The 18,752-nt window shown below is 41.5% G+C and overlaps 1 protein-coding gene across 2 annotated transcripts; it reads left to right on the forward strand.

The window, feature by feature from the left end:
• The first annotated feature begins 5,374 nt into the window (after nucleotides 1–5,374).
• egr3 (early growth response 3) lies at nucleotides 5,375–18,189 on the forward strand. 2 transcript variants are annotated; one of them, XM_088336443.1, is made up of 3 exons: nucleotides 5,375–5,798; nucleotides 5,869–6,249; nucleotides 8,464–18,189. In XM_088336443.1, exons 2-3 carry the CDS (start codon nucleotides 6,096–6,098, stop codon nucleotides 9,540–9,542), a joined length of 1,233 nt encoding a protein of 410 aa, XP_088192569.1. In that variant the 5' UTR covers nucleotides 5,375–5,798; nucleotides 5,869–6,095; the 3' UTR covers nucleotides 9,543–18,189. The 2 variants fall into 2 exon arrangements, with proteins under 2 accessions (XP_088192569.1, XP_088192570.1); XM_088336444.1 differs by having other exon boundaries at nucleotides 5,375–6,249; nucleotides 8,482–18,189.
• The last annotated feature ends 563 nt before the right edge of the window (nucleotides 18,190–18,752 follow it).

The following is an 18,752-nucleotide window of genomic DNA, read 5'->3' on the forward strand; positions in this document are numbered from 1 at the left end:
CGATAGAAAAATGAGCTGCAGTTTTAAAAGCAAAGCAACTTGGCATAGTATTTCTCTTTTTTACTTTACTTTTTTTACTACTTTAATCTTTCTTGCTCTCTGTCTTCTTTCTCTTTCTTGTGCGCTTTCTTTCCTGCCCTCCTTACTCTGTTTCTATACCTATTTTTAGTCTCTTTTTCTATCTCTTTCTCTCTACCTTGTCCCTTTTTCTATTTTTTTTCTTTCTCTTGCCAACTCTAACTCTTTCATTCTTTTTATGTGTTTTGTCTTTCTTTCTCACCCTCTCCCATTCCCTCCTTTTTTTATATTTCTCTCTCCCTCTCTTCTTCTTAAACCTGCTAGTCCGGCCTCCATGAGATTGTCCTTTTTAGCAGTTAAAATGAGTTTGACACCCATGCCATTGAGTAATTCAGTTCCTAACTCCGTTACTTTTTGAAAGAAAGTGAAGAACTGTAACTACTTACTCTTTTTAAGTAATGTGCACAACACTTTAGGTATTGAATTTGCTGTTGCTAGCCTATTAAAGAGACTCACACAAAATGACCACTTATGTCAATGTCCCCAAAACACAGAGCATGATTCAGACAATCTACACACGCTCTTTACTCACTCATTGAGACGCCATTAATTTCAGTTCTTATTGTGTCATTTGTTTATAAACTATACACGGAGTCATAAAACGAGAAGTTATGGTGATATTTTAACTTGTGTTTCCTTCCCACAACTTCGTGTAGACAAAACGTCACGGCGACGATTTTGCCTAACAGTCATCTCGTCTGCGGCTTAAGATCACTTTTCCACAACTACCGCTTCGCCCGGAACTTGCCCATATAGGGTCAAAAAAGGCGGGAAGTGGAGAGGGGGCGCGCCCGGACGCCTCCTTATTTGGAGTTTCCACGTTGTGGTTATCACGTGGTTTCAACCGAGACCGGGGGCAGCCCCAAGAGGAGCGTCCTGCAAAAATGTCGACCAAACGAAGTGCGTCGGGCGGTGCAGTCCGTGTATGTAGTCTGCTTTTTGTCGCGATAAGTCTGGTTAGTAAAATAAGAAAGCATAGACCGCTTTCCGTGTTTGGGAACAAGTGTGACGCAGCCTAGCTGCGTGCGCATTGATGAGGCAGAATGTCAGTTTATACCATCTGATAAACAGAAAAAGATGGTAGTTTTGTAGATAGCAGACATGGGACCAAGTCACACATGTGCAAGTCTCAAGTAAGTCTCAAGTCTTCACCTTCAAGTCCCAAGTAAGTCCCAAGTATTTTTTTCTTGGGCAAGTCAAGTCACAAGTCAAGTCCCGAGTCTTAGATTGCCAAGTCCAAGTCAAGTCACAAGTCATAAAAACAGCGACTCGAGTCGACTCGAGTCCAAGTCACTAAGTCTCAAGTCCCCATGTCTGGTAGATAGTAATATCTCAAATTAAGCACAAAGAATGGGCAAGATCAGTCAACAACAACAAAAAACAGTTGTTTTGATTGGTCCGTTGCATAAATTGTTCAAGCGACTTATGTCTTTTTTGCCTAGTATACAACGCAGTTCCAAATCCAGTCAAATCCATTTTTATACCAGTAAGTTAAATAACCAGTTCATATTTACTGTAGGTTAGTTCACTCAGAAGTAAAACTTTAGAAGAATTTGCTCGCGCCCCACCACAAATCCATCGTTTGTGTTGGTGGGAATAATAATAATAACGACAACTAATCAATAATAATCTCATTTCATTAGCTGCACCGCTTATCCTCAGTAGGGTCGCGGGGATGCTGGACCCCATCCCAGCAATCATTGGGCAGTGGGCAGGGGACGCCCTGAACTGGTTGCCAGCCAATCACAGGGTCAATAATAATTATTCACAATATAATGTATTATCCCTGGCAACCAGTTGAGGGTGTCCCCTGCCCACTGCCCGAAGATGGCTGGGGTTGGCTCTAGCACCCCCGCGACCCTACTGAGGCTAAGCGGTGCAGATAATGGATGGATAATGTGTTATCCGGTGTTTGCCACTTTGTTACTCTCTGTCGCCATCTCCTGGCTCAATCATGATTGCAGCCTCAGTCAGCTTATTGATCAAGAATGTTAATATCTCAGATGCGCTCAAATAAACTCTTTTACTCATCTTCCTTTTTGGGGGGAGGGGTGGTGGTTTTGCACTTGGACTGTATTTGAAATGGGCTTTTTCCCCACGTTTACCAGATTCATGCTACACTAACAAAAAAAAACGCGATGTTTAAAGTCACTCCAAGTTCCCCTCCTAACCTGCCCCCTTTCAGGCCTCCTAGTGTGTTACGCGCCCCAAAACAGCAATGCTAAAAGTCTAACTCAGTTGTTAACACATTATCCTATTATAGGGTCGTGGTGGTGCAGGAGCCTATCCCAGCTATATTCAGGCAGTGGGCAGGGGATACTCTGAACTGGTTGCCAGCCAGTCGCAGGGCACACAGGGACAGACAATTTGCACGCTAATTCACACCAAGGGACAATTTGGACTGGCCAATTAACCGGACATGCATGTTTTTGGAATGTGGGAGGAAACTGGAGTGCCCGAAGAAAACCCACGCAAGCACGGGGAGGCTGCGATACGACAGATAGGTGGTCAGTGCGCAGCCCCACGGTGCGGAAGTCCAGGGTTCAAGTCCAGCTACCGAAGCCTCCCAGTGTGGAGTTTGCATGTTCTCCCCATGCTTGCGTGGGTTTCCTCCAGGCACTCCGGTTTCCTCCCACATTCCAAAAACATGCATGTCAGGTGAACTGGCTGGTCCAAATTGTCCTTAGGTGTGAATAAGTGAGTGAGTTGTCTGTCTCTGTGTGCCTCTGTGTGACTGGCTGGCAATCAGTTCAGGGTGTCCCCTGCCCACTGACCGAAGATAGCTGGGATGGGCTCCAGCACCCCCGCGACCCTACTGAGAATAAGCGGTGCAGATAATGGATGGATAGAAGAATCAAGAATGCAAACAAATGAAATTCCCTGACATTTATCCTACTTAGACTTACTGAGGCATTCCACATTCAGGTAAATCAAAACCAGATCACCACCCTTTTTCTTTTTTTTTTTACCAAATTTGAAAAAAAATGCAAATATGGCTGATGATGTCCTCGGTGCATTCAGTTATTTAAAAAGCTTATAGCCACAGCTTCCTACCGTGCTCTTGAAAAAGCCTGTTCCCTCAGGAAATTGGAATCAAAAATCTGTTCCTCACAAGACAATTGTTTACCTGTACACACAACAGCTAGGTATTTTGTTTTTGTAAATTGCGTTAATCAAAACTCAACATACATATCCTTTCTTGCTCGATTCAAACTCAAACTGCTTCTAATGTTGTTTTGGGTCGGCAATGAACACGCATCCGGTGAAACGGGTCTGTATGAAATATTTTACGCATTTGTGTTACGGTTTACTTTTAAACAAAAGAGGGAAATGTCTTGTTTTACCACACATGTTAAACGGGTGGCCTGCAGGCCAAATTGGGCCCGACAAGGGTTGTAATCTGGCCCGCAAAATGACTGTGAGAGAAAAATGAGCTGCAGTTTGAATTGGAAAGAAACTGTAGTAGTATTTTTTTCTTTCTATCTTTTTATGACTTATTTTATCTATTTTTTGCTCTCTTTTTCTGTCTCTCTCGCTTTCTTTTTCTTTCTTTCTCTAACTCTCTTCCTTTATTTTTCTATTTTTTTCTCTTTGTCACTTTCCTTCTTTTTTCTCACTTTCTCTCTCTGACTTCCTTTTCTTCCTCTCTCATTCTTATGCTCACTTCTCTTCTCTTTGTCTTTCTCTTTTCTAATTCTTTCCATCCTTCTCTTTACATTTCTCCCTTTATTTCTCTCTTAAATTCTTACTCTCTCTTTTTCTTTCTCTTTCTTTCTCTCACTTTCATTTTTTTTCTACCTTTCTCTGTATTGTATTCTCCCTAATATGCTCTCTATTTCTCTCACTCTTAATCCCTTTACCTGTCTCTCTCTCTTTCCTACTCTGTCTTCTATCTCTCTTATACTCTCTCCCTTGTTCTCTCTCCCCTTCACTGTTTATCTCTCTTTCTTTCTCTCTTTCTTCTCTTTCCCTCTCTTAATCCTACTAGTCCGGCCCCCGTGAGATTTTACTTTCTAACATGTGGCCTCCACCTTAAATTACTTTGACACCCCTGTATGTTATCGAAATGGGTCATGTAAATAACTTAATGAAAAAATGCATTAATCGTATGTTTCAGAATCTTTAGGAATGCAGTTCACAGATCCCTTAACCACCTGGGTCATCAGGGCACGACTTCCTGTTGTGTGTCTTCAGCAAGTACAGCCTGGCGGCACCCATCCCTCCCCAGGCTACGTGAGACTGATAGTACTGGCTTCCATGTTTACCAAGAACATGAGGCTTCTCCTGTTCTGACTCAGATACAGCACCTCCATCATCTGGTCCCCGTTTTTCCATGAAATGTGTCCTTTTGGTCTTCAGAGATGAGCCTGACCTCTGCACTGATGGGAAGGGCCTTGTGACGATATTTGTACTAGATTGTGAATAACTAGGGACAACATTTGTTCCAAAATTTTGAGTATTACATCGTACATTCTCATTGCATGACTTTTGGCTTTCATATTTTGGTTGAAAAACAAACTTTATAGCTTTTGTGGCACATAAAAGGCTCTTTGTTTTATAAATATTTGTATTTTATCTCTATATTTAAATGATATACGTATTTAAAATAATAGTCAAGTCATGTTTATTTGTGACGCCCTTAATCACAAGGAGTCTCAAAGGGCTGCACAGACCACAGATTATTACAAACTACATACTATTATATATATTATATAAAAAAGATCCCCAAAAACAACATTTTTATTAAATTATATAACTTTTTTTTTTTTGTACAAATAACTCAACTATTTTATTTTATTGTATAAATTTGTTAATGTTAATTGTTTTACATGAATATTTTTAGTGTTGTTTATGAAGTAAAATCGAGATTAATACTACTTAGATAAAGTTGTGTGCAACAAAACTTTAACTTGACAAAATGTCATAGTATTTTGCATTCTGATTGGCTAAACAGTCCCTAAGAGAGTAGCTATTGCTAATAAATACATGTTTACAGACACAGTATAATGCTTGAGCCTATAAGAAAGGGTTTGTTCTTTGGTTTCCATGTATAATAGAGCATTAAATTGAAACATAAGCCCCACATATATAAAAATAAAGAAAATTATTCAGTTGAAAAAATAGAGGAATCGATGATTTTTAAAGAGTTTCTTTAATATATAAATAATTTAATAAAATGACTCTATTAAAAACGCATAACTATCTAAAGTACCCTGACTAAAAATAGTGTCGTAATGAGATCAAATCGAATGCCTTTTCCGATGTTATCTACGTCCTCCTGTAGTCTAGCGATTACTCAGTGGATTTGGGCTAGTTTTTATGATAAATAATATTATTATTACTGTTATTATGGGACAGACATTTATCACACCAGTCCATGGGACAGAAAAAGTTGGGGACCGCTGGTGTAGGACACTCAAGATATTTACTTACAGACTGCACCCCGAAAAATATTCCATCACAAAGTGTGGGGTCTAGTCGTTTCGCCATAAGGAAGGAGTGAAAATCTTGGCGGTGCCTCGGTAAGCCATCGTGCCAGCCGCCCCGGTTATCTCTCGATACCATTTGATTTCCTTTTTCCTCTCGCAGTTTCCACAGGTCGGGGCGGGGGGGTTGCCTCAGCACTCCCTGTCCTTATATGGGCATCTACGTCACGCCAAGGTTCCAGCCCACTATTAATGCAACCTCACTCCCGCTCGGAGCCAGCTCCAATAGAGAAAGTACAACCGCCGCCACTCGCGGTTTTTCTTCTTTCCCCACACTGTTTTTCTTTTCTTTTTTAATGTGCAGTCCACGCTGGAGCCATAGACAGCCCACAAAAGGCATCCACGCCGGTCCCGATTCGGGAGGGAGATCCACTCAAACAGACAGCTAGGTAAAGTTCGGGACGCGTCAGGTGCCGGTACCGGTACCGGCTACCTCTGCTTGTCCTGCTGCCCGGACTGCACCTGACTCCCGGAGCGGGGAGAAGGAAATCAGGCGCCCGCCGGCCCTCCCTTCGCATCCATGCCGGAGTGATGACCGGGAAAGTGGCGGAAAAGCTCCCTCTTACCATGAGCAGTTTAATCAACAGCATCCCCGAGAGCCTGTACCCCGAAGAGGACGTGCCCACCTCCATGAACATTTTCACCAGCGCCGAGTCCATAAACCACTACTCGCAGATGAACACGGGTAAGGAACAGGGCACTTTTTTTTTTAAAATAAACGGGAAAGCGAGAAGTTGCAGGGAGCACCTGTTAGCAGCACGCGCGCACCGCGGCACCCTCATAGCCTACCTGTCAACTTATACTCTTCCCGCATCTTTTTTACATTTTCTCTCATTTCAACCTTTAAACGCCGTATATCACTTTTTATTCGGCGGTGATCGGCAACCGATCTTCTCCAATTTGGCTCTAATCCGGATCGTCTCGATCTCTGTTAGCAGAATATACAACGTCATCATAGAATGTTATCCTTGATTAAGAGTTTATTTTTGGCGTGTATCGCTCTCCTTTTTCACTCTACAGGGAGAGAGTTTCCAGCCACGTGAGAAAAGTAGAGTAATGGAAAACAATGGAAACTGATACCTTGAAATCTTGTTGCAAATTAAACTACATATAGTGGCAAAATCATCTCCTGTAAGGATAAATAAGGAACACTATTATTTACTGCAAGTGTGGAAAGAACTAAGAAAGATGCTGAAATAATCGATTGTGTGGCTGATTTGGTATATAGAAAATCAACGATTGGTATTTGCTATTCTTCAACTTACTATGAGTAAATAGGCGCTGCGTTGTGTTTGTAAGGTTTATCATCGCCTAATAAGAGGAATTGCAATTGGCTGATTGACAGGTATGCGTTTCGGATGCTGAAATCAACACTTGCACGACTAAAACTTCCACGGCGTCCTATTTTATAATTCTGTCTGATTTGATAATTATACGTTTTTCTCAATAAGATATTTTTATGGCTAGTTTCTAAACAGACAGAAAAATATATACACACACACACGCTTACGCGCTAGATCCATCCCACGCAACGTTAAATTAACTCTGTAAAAGACTGAAACACTCACCTGCAAATTAAAATTATTACCGACATTGACTTTTTAGTGCTACCTAAAGAAAAACATCCAAAAAGACTGCATGCACGCAGGCCCGCGCGAAATCTTTTATTCTGTGCGCGACAACTGCGGAGGCCCCGTTTGCAATATAATCCAGATTAAGATGTTTATTCTATTAATTCCGTCGCTGCACATTGGCAGGAAATCAATCTGCGACAATTGCGTGCGTGCGTGTGGATCTTATTCTCTGCTCTGCGCAAGATTTGGATATTTACTCCCACCGTCAATTGTGTGTAAAATTAAAAGCATGTGGGGGGAAATATAAAAACACACTTTTACGCCTACACAATTATGGTAAATTGAGGAGGACAGCAGAAAGACTTCAGACAGATTTTTATTTAAAATATGTAAAATTAGAATTTGACTTGTCCTCCTCATGAACGATGAATGGCCTTTACTGTCATTATACAAGTATAAGGAAATTAGAGGCCTTCTCTTTTCAGTGCATGTAAAAAAATTGAAAGTAGAAATGCGAAAAACAATAAAACACGTTAAAATACACTATATTGATGATACATATTAAATAATTTCCATATTCACAGAGGCGGGTGGACAGCTTTTTGTTCTCATGGACGCTGTAAATGGGAGTTGAGGGTGGTAATATCTCTTAGGCAGTATTTATTTTTTTCTATTTAATTTCCCCTCATATATTTTCTTAAACGAATGCATTCTACGCTCCTGTTTAAAAAATATCTTAAATTGAAATAAGCAAACTTGCTTAAAAAACATGGTAAATTAAAAAATGTATCATCGGTTTAAAATATAGAGAAATGTAGGGTTTTGAACAAAATGATTTCGTCACACAAAATGACCTGAAACTGTGACTACCCATATGCAGTCTGTGTGTTAAATTAATTCTTTATTTTATAAATGAGTCTTGAGGTGTAAAATCGAGCGTAAGGTCCAAAATTTGTAGAAAAGTACTGAAACTCGCCCATAAAAGATGTGTGTATGCATAGTGCGGGGGTGTCCTCCCCCTTGTGAGGAAGTCAGATTATGTTGCCATTGAGTTTGGCCGCCCACCCGAGGGACACGATAGCTGGATCAAAGGGGGTGTTAAGGTTGTGATTTATGAGGTTTTGTGGGATCGCAGAGGGACAGTCACTGTTGCTTGGACGCACAACTCGCATAAATTGACTGTTACGATGATGTACGGAGTTTTTGTTGAAGAGGGATCACTTTAACTTCAAGAACTTTTGATGTACAGTAAATGGATGTAGATTTTCACAGAGCGCCCGAGGAACAGTTTGGATGACTACCTCCTTTGTTTTACTCTAATCTAGAAAATCTCATGGATATAGGCATGGGGAGCGAGAAATCCGGGGCCGAGATCCAGTACGGGTCCAGCTTCCAGTCCAACCGGAGCGGGCAGACCGTCACCTACCTGGGCAAGTTCGCCTTCGACGCGCCTCCCTCGGGCGGGATCGGCGGTTCGGGCTGGTGCTCCGATAACAACATCATCAGCCTGGTTAGCGCCGGCATCCTCGGTGTTTCTCCGTCTCCCGGCACGGTAGGCGCACAAACGCCGTCCTCGGGGGCGAGTATGGGGGGTCAGAACTCGGACATGGAACAGGTTTACGGCCCCCCGCTGCCCGCCTACTCCACCTGTGGCGAGCTCTACCAGGACCAGGTCTCCTTTCACCACAGTCCCGCCACCAGCACGGCGCTGGCATACCCCACCAATGACTACCATTCCACCTCCAAAGCCCCAATGGATGGCGGTCTCTTCTCCATGATCCCAGACTACAACTTGTTTCATCACCAGGGCGAGGTAGGGGTAATGGAGCACAAGCCGTTTCAAACCATGGACCCCATCCGGGTAAACCCTCCCCCGATCACCCCCTTGGAAACCATCCGGGCGTTCAAAGACAAGCAGCAGATCCACCCCGGTTTCATGGGCGGGGGTCAGCAGCACGTCCCCTCGCACCACCAACCCCAACAAACCTTAACCCTCAAACCCATCCGCCCGCGCAAATATCCCAACAGACCTAGCAAAACTCCGGTTCACGAGCGGCCCCACGCCTGCCCGGCCGAGAACTGCGACCGTCGCTTCTCGCGCTCGGACGAGCTCACGCGCCACTTGCGCATTCACACGGGCCACAAACCTTTCCAGTGCAGGATTTGCATGCGCTCCTTCAGCCGCAGCGACCACCTGACCACGCACATCCGCACGCACACCGGCGAGAAACCTTTCTCGTGCGAGTTCTGCGGACGCAAGTTTGCACGGAGCGACGAGCGCAAGAGACACGCCAAGGTTCACCTCAAGCAGAAGGACAAGAAAACGGCCGACAAGGGCAACGGCGGGGTGGTAGGGGGACACGTTTCGCCGCCCGGCTCTTGCCCCAACATGGGGCCCTCGTGACCGCAGCTACCTAGATCAGACTCGGGACTTTTGGAGGGAAAGCAACAGGTGACATGTTCTTTCCTAAAGCTAAAAACAAGTGGGGGAAATGGATTCTGCCTCTCAAAATCAATACATTCCACCTCAAAAAAAAAAAAACAAAGACAAAAAAATTGCCTTGTTGTTGTGCATCCTGGTAAGCCCTAGTTCCACTCTAGTGAACAATCCAGAATCCATCACCATACCTGTCAACCTCAGCCAAAAGCTTATCAATGTTTGCAATTCCCCTTATTAAGCTATAATAAGCCTTCCAAACACAATGCGGCACCTATTTTCTCACAGCAAGACAATGTAAAGACCGTAAGCAATTTACAATGACAGTGACCGAGGCGCTCAGTTTTCAAGTCAAAGCAGGCCAAACGATATCAGGTTAATCGGGTATCATCTTTATATCCTGTGCAAAAATTGTTATACCCAATTTGAAATCTTAAAAGTACCGCTGATCCCTATAAATTGACAGGTATGCATTACAGCTATCACAACAGGCAAAGTAAATAAGAAGGGGGCAGCTGAGATGTACGCATTTGTTTTACTAGGCTGTTAAAAAGTGCAATTGGTTGTGTTTTCGTGTACTGTCATGGACCAATTTTTGGTGGCACTCGTCTTTTTCGTTGTTGTTTTACAATGTGGTGTTTTTTTTATGATATTCCAATGTTGTTTTCTCCGATGAATGTGCCAAATGTATCGTGGTAACGTGGACAACCTTGTTGTTCTTTGTTTTCTTTCCGCCGATATTTGCCAAACTACAAGAGTGAGATCTGCCCCTGCGCAGGGTCCCCAACCCCAAAAAACGCCAGCCTGCAAACTATCTCACATTCAAGTTTCGCCAAATCCAAACACGGTTCACGGATGGCGCGTAACCTGGCTCCCAGCCAGCCCGTTGCTCCGAATTGTGAGTTAAAAACGGCAGTCTCATGTGGAAACGTGATTATTTTCTACTAGAAGGCATTCATTATTATTTAAAATAATAGCTTTCTCTCCCTTACACTGATTACTCGGCAGGACATACACTATTGGCATCCTCTTCGAAGCACTAGTCTAGGGGTGCTCACACTTTTACGAGCTACTTAAAAATGAGCAAGTCCAAATGTTCTACCCATCACGGAAACTGAAAAACATTTTAGAATTTAGGATTTCTTCGAGGGCTCCATTTACATTCTAAAATAAATCAAGATTCAGGAGCACTGAATATTAAATTCCCAATGTGTGTAATTGAATGCTGACAATATTAACACAAGCCTGAAAAAAATCAAACGTATTTACACCAAATAAAACGACAGTCTAATAGTAAAAAGTATCAAGTCGGTCTTTTTTAAAAGTCAAGAAATAATAACTAACACTGAAATGCTAAGATGCTGCAAATGCCTGCTAAATGGCAAAGCACAGTTTCCATGATCTACCAGTAGATCGTGAACTACTTAACGAGCACCTTTGCACTAGAGAATCCAAATAAGTGCAGCTAGTAGAATCAGGAAATCCAAAATCCAAATCTCTTTTTTTAAAGTGAAGACTGCATTTCTTTCATTTTTGTACAGAATTGTATTTATTTGCAAGTGGCAACAGTACGTTAATTATTACAAAGTATTATACATACGTGCATGCCACAAAATGCACAAATCTGATTTGGACTGAATGCTTGTGGAGAATATATTTGACAGGAAACATTATATATGGATATATATATATGGGCACTATTTCCTGTGGTGTGTCTTGGGCAAGTACAGCCTGGTGATGCCCATCATATACAAAATTTCACCATCTATAATGTTTCAAACTCAAGAAAGGACTGTGCAGTGGTTTTCTGTTGATCAAGGTGCTGAAAGAAGGTTTTCTCTAAATTATATTCATCCTTTGCACAAAAGATGGTTAATATCATAAATTCTCAACTGATTTGGCTTGACGATTCCACCCTAACCTCAAGCTGTCACCAAAATTAAGTAGAAAAAATTCCACTTTTCAAATGTATTGAATTCAAGGCAGTTTAAACTAGAGGTAATAGGATATATTCACGTTTCTTTTGAGAAATAACAAAATGATCAGGAAAAAAACAAAATAACATTTCAGTAGCTTCGGACATTTTTAACAAGCCAAAAATATGAAATTAAAAGTGCGGTTTTTTACTCTACGGTTACGATCCATTATTCCCGATTGTATATTTCCATGAGCAGGGTTGACAGAGAACACTTTTGCCGGGCTTGGCAGCTATTTTTTTTTTTTTTTGCTTGTGTTTTGCTTATTATTGGATATCCGTCTAAAATAAACTTCACCCGTGCAGCCATAATCTATTATCCCCAATCCCGTATTGATGCGAGCATATGGCACTTCTGTCGAGTAGTGTAATGTTCTAACCTGCTCAAAAATCAACCGCACAATTTTGGCCATAATCCACTTTTCCCAGCAGACTATGGCTGAGAGCAGGTGCCGAGAAGGGAAATTTGAGTCAATTCCTTTTTACCGTTCTTGCCAAGGCAAAGGCTTGTGACCCACTGAAAGTAGGTGCACGAACCCAATTTTGGGTCCCGAAACACTGGTTTATATCACAAGTCATTAAAAACTGGCTGACACTTTTTGCCTTTCGTACGAAACGATTCACTCAACAGAACATACTCGGAAAAGAAAAGTATTTTATCCCATGATTTTCAGATTATCTCATTACTTACAGTGCCTAGCGAAAGTATTAGCCCCCTAAGAACATTTTGTCATATTGCCACATATGGAGACAAAAACTTGAAACATTTTTCAACAACATTTGAAACACAATCTTGAAAATAAATTACATTTATTCAATTTATATCTTGCTAACAAATAAATTGAAAAGAAGGTGTTGCAAAAATATTGCCCCCCTTTGAGTTAAAACTCGGTGCAACCTCCTTTGCTGCCATCACAGCTTCACGTTTTTTGGGGGTCTGTCTCTTTAAGTTTTGCACCTTTTGAAAAACAGAAATATTGGCCTGTTCTTCCTCACTAAACAGCTTAAGTCCCTTAAAGTTTGATGGAGATCGTTTGTGAACAGCATTTTTTAAATCTTACCATAAATCATCTATAAGATTGAGGTCTGGGCTTTGGTTTGGCCATTCTAAAACATTTCTATTGTTAGTTTTAAGCCATTCGATTGTAATTTTTTTTGTCATTGTCCTGTTGGAAGGCGAACCTGCACTCTATTCTCAGGTCTTTTGTAGACTCCCAACAGATTTTCTGCCAGACTCACCCTCTATTTGGCTCAAAGTGAGTCTCAAAGGGCTGCACAGACCACAGCTTATTACAAACTACATACTATTATTACACCATCCCCTGATCTAAAACCTAAATGAGGGCAAAGAAAAACTCAAAACCTCAACATGAGGAAAATGAAAAAAAAAAACCTTGAGAAGGGACTGCACATGAGGTAATCCCCCCTTCCAGTATGACCAGGCTGCATTGGATGTAGCAACAAGTATTACACAGATGTAGTCAACAAGAAATATAGGTCATTCACAAGAATATAAGTGTGTTTTAAGCCTAGAATTAAACAGTTCCACTGAGGTTGCAGATCGAATCTCAGAGGGTAGAGCATTCCACGCTGTAGAACCTGCAGATTTATTCTTGGCTCTTGGGATCACTGGTAGACCAGCATTTTCAGAGCAAAGGCTCCGGAACGGAACATAGGGGGGAATTAAATTAAAAAACTCTAATGATCTTCCCAAAATGTCAAAACGTTTTAGGAGTGGAGGCAATACTTCTGCAAGGCACTGTATATCACCAGTCATCAAAAGGCTGACCCTTCCTGCCTTTCTTACGAAACAATTCAACCAACAGGACACATTCGGAAAAGAAGAGTATAGTTTGAATTCGCTTCTCAAAAAAACACTAGATGTCAGCTCATTTTTAGCACGAGATGATTTCATTCCCTATAATGTGCATTTGGGGACTAATGAGAAATACGGCAAGGCTCTTTCTCATTTTGATTTGACTTTCATCCAGAAGAGAAACCAAATTATTGTATCCAACCTGCATTGGCTCCCTGTCTGCTAAACATTCTGTTGGTATTATTTGACTTAAATAATTCATTTCAACGATGTATCCGAGATTTCTTTGCAGGAATCAATTGCGCACGTCAAACCACTGCTTTTTCGAACAAGAGCGAGACTTTTCATCAGATAGAGCGACTTGGTGGGATGAAATGTGAACAGAGAAGGCGTTGTAGAGGAGAAGCGTCACTCGTTTTTTTGTTAGCTTCCTGGCAGGCGTCCACTGACTTTGCCAATGATTTTGGCCTCGCGGGCTTTTTTCCTCAGCTCGGCGCGGATAGATGAAAACGAAAGAATCCGACCGTACGGCAAACGGAGGGACGGATGGCTCGGAATTGTCCTTGGAAACGTCCTGGAAATGTAGCAACTAATCCCATGCAGTAAGCACAAAGCAATACAGAAAGAGAAACTTTATTTTAAATGTCATAGTGAGTGATACAGCAAAGGCGGGGGAGTTGTTTTTCGACAGAGGACAGAGGAAAATACGTACAAAAAAGGGTATGCAGTAGACCCCCTGGATACGGCATTGATCCAGGCTGAGGTGGGGGGGTCATAAAGCGAAACTGTCGTATAGCGAGGGATACAAAACCCTACAGTACTTAGCTATTGTCTCCCAAACCCCAGGTAGCCCAAAAAAACATTAAAATAACCAAATAGTATACAGTGAGTACTACTTATGAGTAATGTACGTGCATATGATTAAACAACATGATACACTACCATTCAAAAATTTGTGGTCGCTTGAAAAATTCCATTCTTTCACAAAGGTTTAAAGGATAAAATATTTTCTTTACATAGAAATTATTATTTCTAAGCTTAATGTCTCGACTATATTTTTCTTTTTAATTAGTGACTCTTTCTATAAAAAAAAAAGTGTGACTTTTCATGGAAAAAAAACTCTTGGTGAGCCCGAAACTTTGGAATGGTAGAGTAAATGGAAAGGGAAAAAAATAGTGTATTCACTTTTTATTTGTTTTTTGGTGTGACGTGACGTGAGCTGGTTGGTTAGAGTAGCAGATGGATGCAAAAGGGGGAGGAGATAGGAAATTACAATTAAAACTGATTTTACATTTCCACTTGCAAGGATTTTCCTGTCCTTCGAACATTTCATAGCTTGAATTACCTCCTTATTTTAAATAGAACCAATCAATTATTGCTTATAGACATGTAACTTAGCTAAGGTAGCGATCTGTGTGCTCTTACCGTATTTCTTGAAAATGGCACGCTTCGTTTCCATGGTTTTCATGTTTTTCTTCCCCCTTTAGCATCACTGCTACTCATAGCGAATAAATACAGTGCAAAAAAGTACTTTATAAAGCACCTGAAATTCGGAACTGAAGGAAAAGGGCATAGTGGGAGGTAGTTCAGCCAATAGCATATGTGTTTTTTTTAAGATGCCGTGTTGCAGAACAATAGCAGAGCAGATTTTATATGACATTGACTCATTTCACGCAGGCTGCTTAGAGACAAGTTTTAGACAGAGACTTATAATGCTGGAACATCTCAAATAAAGTAAAGTGAAAACCCAATAAGACTGGGTCGCTGTACCCCAGGGGTCTACTGTAGTGTATTGTATTCCAAGCTATGTGGATTTAATTCAACTTTTATTTATTTTTTAAAGGCGATTGCTGTTTTTCTTTAAGTTGCAAAGGATTTCCCTCTTTCAAATGAGATCCTTAGTGTCCCCCCCTGGTTATATACTGGATTTTCTATTCTATTCTATTCTATTTATATTCTTTATTTGACACTTTCTTCGCGAAAGTTGGAGGACGCTGTTTTGATTTGGATTTATTTCCCTAAATGAAGCCACGTAATTACAACCTCACATATTTAATATGTCATCGGTCACATCTTCCTGACTGTATGTTTCTGGGTTTTTTCGTGCTACGAACAGATGGATTCACGTTCTCCTCATTCCCACCCCCTCACTTTCCAGTTTGGTAGTAGCGGGAGAAAAGAATCCTCCTGTAGGACTCTTATAGATTTGTTTACAGAATATTAAAAAAAGCCCCTTCTCCGAGAACAATATTTTTTTTACAAAAAAAGGGGTTTGGAATAGGCTTCATCTCTACATTGGACGTGTTCCAACATCAGCAGCCATTTTGGTGCCAAACTGGGTTGCAGGGTTGGATGACCCAAAACAATGCGTGAGGAAAACTCTGAATCCCAGAAGTTAGCCGGTTTGCTTTTAATTGTCTGACCGGGCTTGTGTGTAGATAGTTCGGGGTGGCTATCCAGGGCAGTGTTTCTCAAAAGTGTGCTAACCCCCCTTCAAATTATTCATTTTTGTAGCACTCATACGGTGCCTAGCGGGAGTTTATTTCAAACTTAAAGCTAAAACACTGAAAATATTTTCCAAGAATTAACAACATGTAAGACTCAGTCGTGAAAAGAAACCAAATGTGCGGTATTGTGCTAATGAATAAAAAGAATTGAAAAGTAGGTGTTGCAAAAATATTAGCCCCCTGATGAGTTCCCTGATGACTTCCGAATGTTCCAATGTTGACTTAAATGACTAACAATGACAGTGCAACAGTGTGTTATTAAGCCGCGGTTTAAATGCACCTGAACAGGCAGCATTATGACACCATTATGAACGCCAAAGAACACATCGGGCAGAACTGGGATAAAGTTGTGGAAAGGTTCAAAGCAGGAATGGGATACTAGAAGATTTGGAAACATTTATACATTTTGCAGAGCTTTGTGGGAGAAATGATATCAAAGTGGAGAGAGCTTAAAACCCCTTCAAGCCTTCTTCCCTCTTTATTCTTTCTTTCTCCTTTTGTTTCTTTCTATATTCCTTACTTTTTCTTATTTTCATTTTTTAATTATTATTATTATTCATCTATTTTGTCCCTTTTTTCTTTTTTTTTTTTCTCTTATTCTTTTTCTTTCCTCCTCTATTTCTTTATCAGCAAAAGGCTGGGCAAAAAAAAAAAATTGAAGTCTTTATTTGTCCTCTGGCCATGGTCAGCTCACATTTCCATGGCAATTATACCATCTTCTGTTAAGGAATGTAATGGATCTTGGGCTATTTGTTTTCTTAGTATTGTTTTGCTAAGGCAAATGCCTGCAACAGACTGAATACAGACAGACCCACTTTCGGGTCCCGACCCACAAGGTGAGAAACACTGTTTTAACGTGTAATACGGTAGTGTGAGTATGAACACTTAAGGATTTCAAACCTACTCAACTGAAGTTCAGACATTGCACTGGATACTTGGATAAAATTATTGGTCTCCTTTGGGAAATTCACTTCCACTGATTTTACCGCGGGAAAACAACAACCCTCACTCTAGAAAACAGCAGAATGACAAACATATATGTCAGTGGGACTATGAGGGCAGACCGGGGCAGAGGGGATCAGGCTTTTCCCAAGGCGGGCCCTCCTAAATCTCATTGCCCCGTATCTGTTCTTTGACAGTAGTGGGATGAAGTATTTATGTAGTGGGTAAGTGATGACCAGTTACTTCCAAACCTATAGTCCAAACCTAATGAAATTAAAAAGCAGTAGAAGTTTTCGCACACTGAACAGACTGAGTGAATGAGTCAGTGGGGCCTGTTGTTTAGAAGGGTGATGGCCGAGGAGATCAGGCTTTTCCCGAGGCGGGCTCTCCTAAATCTCATTGTTCCATATCTGTGCTCTGATGATAGTGGGATGAAGTATTGATGTAGTGGGTAAGTGATGACCAGTGACTTCACTCAAAGCACCAAAATAGAATGAAGTTGATTGTTTTTTTTTTCTTTCATGAAATATTTCCAAACATATCAACCTCATGACAATAAAAAGCAGTAGATGTTACACGCAAAACACCAACCTTCTCCAGAAGATTAAAAAAGCAACAATATGTGCTTGTTTATAACCAGAAGTGGTAAACTTTTACCAAAACGAAAATCTTATCCGACATAGTCTCCCTTCAAAATAAAGCAGCGGTAGACTCAAATACTAAAGCTTCAACCTCAAATTTGAAAAAGTGATAGATTTTTGATAAAAATCGGAGGCGTTTTTAGGGGAAGAAATCTGTTGTCTAACCCGTAAAGCGGGAGTGTTGCTGAGTATAAGGACCAATTTTAAACCTGCGCAACTACAGATACAGAGAAAAAGAGATACCTGTGAATTTCCTGTTGATGGGGGGCAGACAAAACGTTTGAGAAACTCTGATCTAGGGCAACACACGTGCATTGTTTTCCCCCTGTGTTGTGTTTTTTCTTTTCCATGGCAGTATATCCTCACGTTTGCATGTGCACGGAGATGTTCCAGAGCGCTACCCTCCCGATTGCGGTGGGTGGCGTTTATTTCTTTATTATGCATGAAAATACAACGGGTGGGAATAATGGGAACCATTTCAGAATGGACGATTTAAAATGCACAATGGGATAACAGTTCCTTTTTTTTTTTTTTAAGAAAAACAAGGGTCTTGTTCTGAAATGTTGTGGATGTCCTTGGACTATTTTCATGTTTTTATTACCTTACAATAAGGTCCTTTAATGACGAGCTGATTATTGAAAATGAATTTTACTCTATTCTTGTTTACTTGTCATGCAAACGTTTTGTCATTTCTATGTACGTACTTGAATAAAGAAAGATACCACATACTGAATATTTTGCTTCACCGCACAACTGCTTGCCTTTCTTTGGTCCTGTCAAGTCAAGTCATGTTTATTTGTATCATCTCAAGAAGTCTCAAAGAGCTGTACAGACTAGTTGTCATGATTTGCCCATTGCCCTCACCTGTGCCCGCTTGTTTGGCTCCAGCTGCTGCTCGTTTCCTGATTGGTTCCCCTTCTATTTAAACTCAACACTCTCATTCACTCCTTGTCAGTCTGTCAGTGACCCTACGCGCATGCAAGGCAAGCACTTTTTGACTCTGCCTCCCATCTGTCCCGTCCTTTTCTGTATCCCACTCGTCTGCCCCTGGCTTCCCGATCGTCTCTGGCTACCTGACTTGATTCTTTCCTCCGACCACGCTCCAATCTCCCGTCCAGGCTGCCCGACTTGTTTCTGCCCACCGACCACGCTCCGACCTCCCGTCCTGGCTGCCCGACTTGTTTCTGCCCACCGACCACGCTCCGACCCCCCGTCCCGGCTGCTCGACTCGTTTCCGCCCTCCGACCATACTCCGATTCTGTGGGCTCCCTGCTTCTCCTGCCCAGAAACCGCCAA

Source organism: Urocampus carinirostris, chromosome 5 (assembly GCF_059441175.1).
Source record: "Urocampus carinirostris isolate Australia breed hairy pipefish chromosome 5, RoL_Ucar_1.0, whole genome shotgun sequence".
In the NCBI taxonomy this organism is placed as follows: domain Eukaryota; kingdom Metazoa; phylum Chordata; class Actinopteri; order Syngnathiformes; family Syngnathidae; genus Urocampus; species Urocampus carinirostris.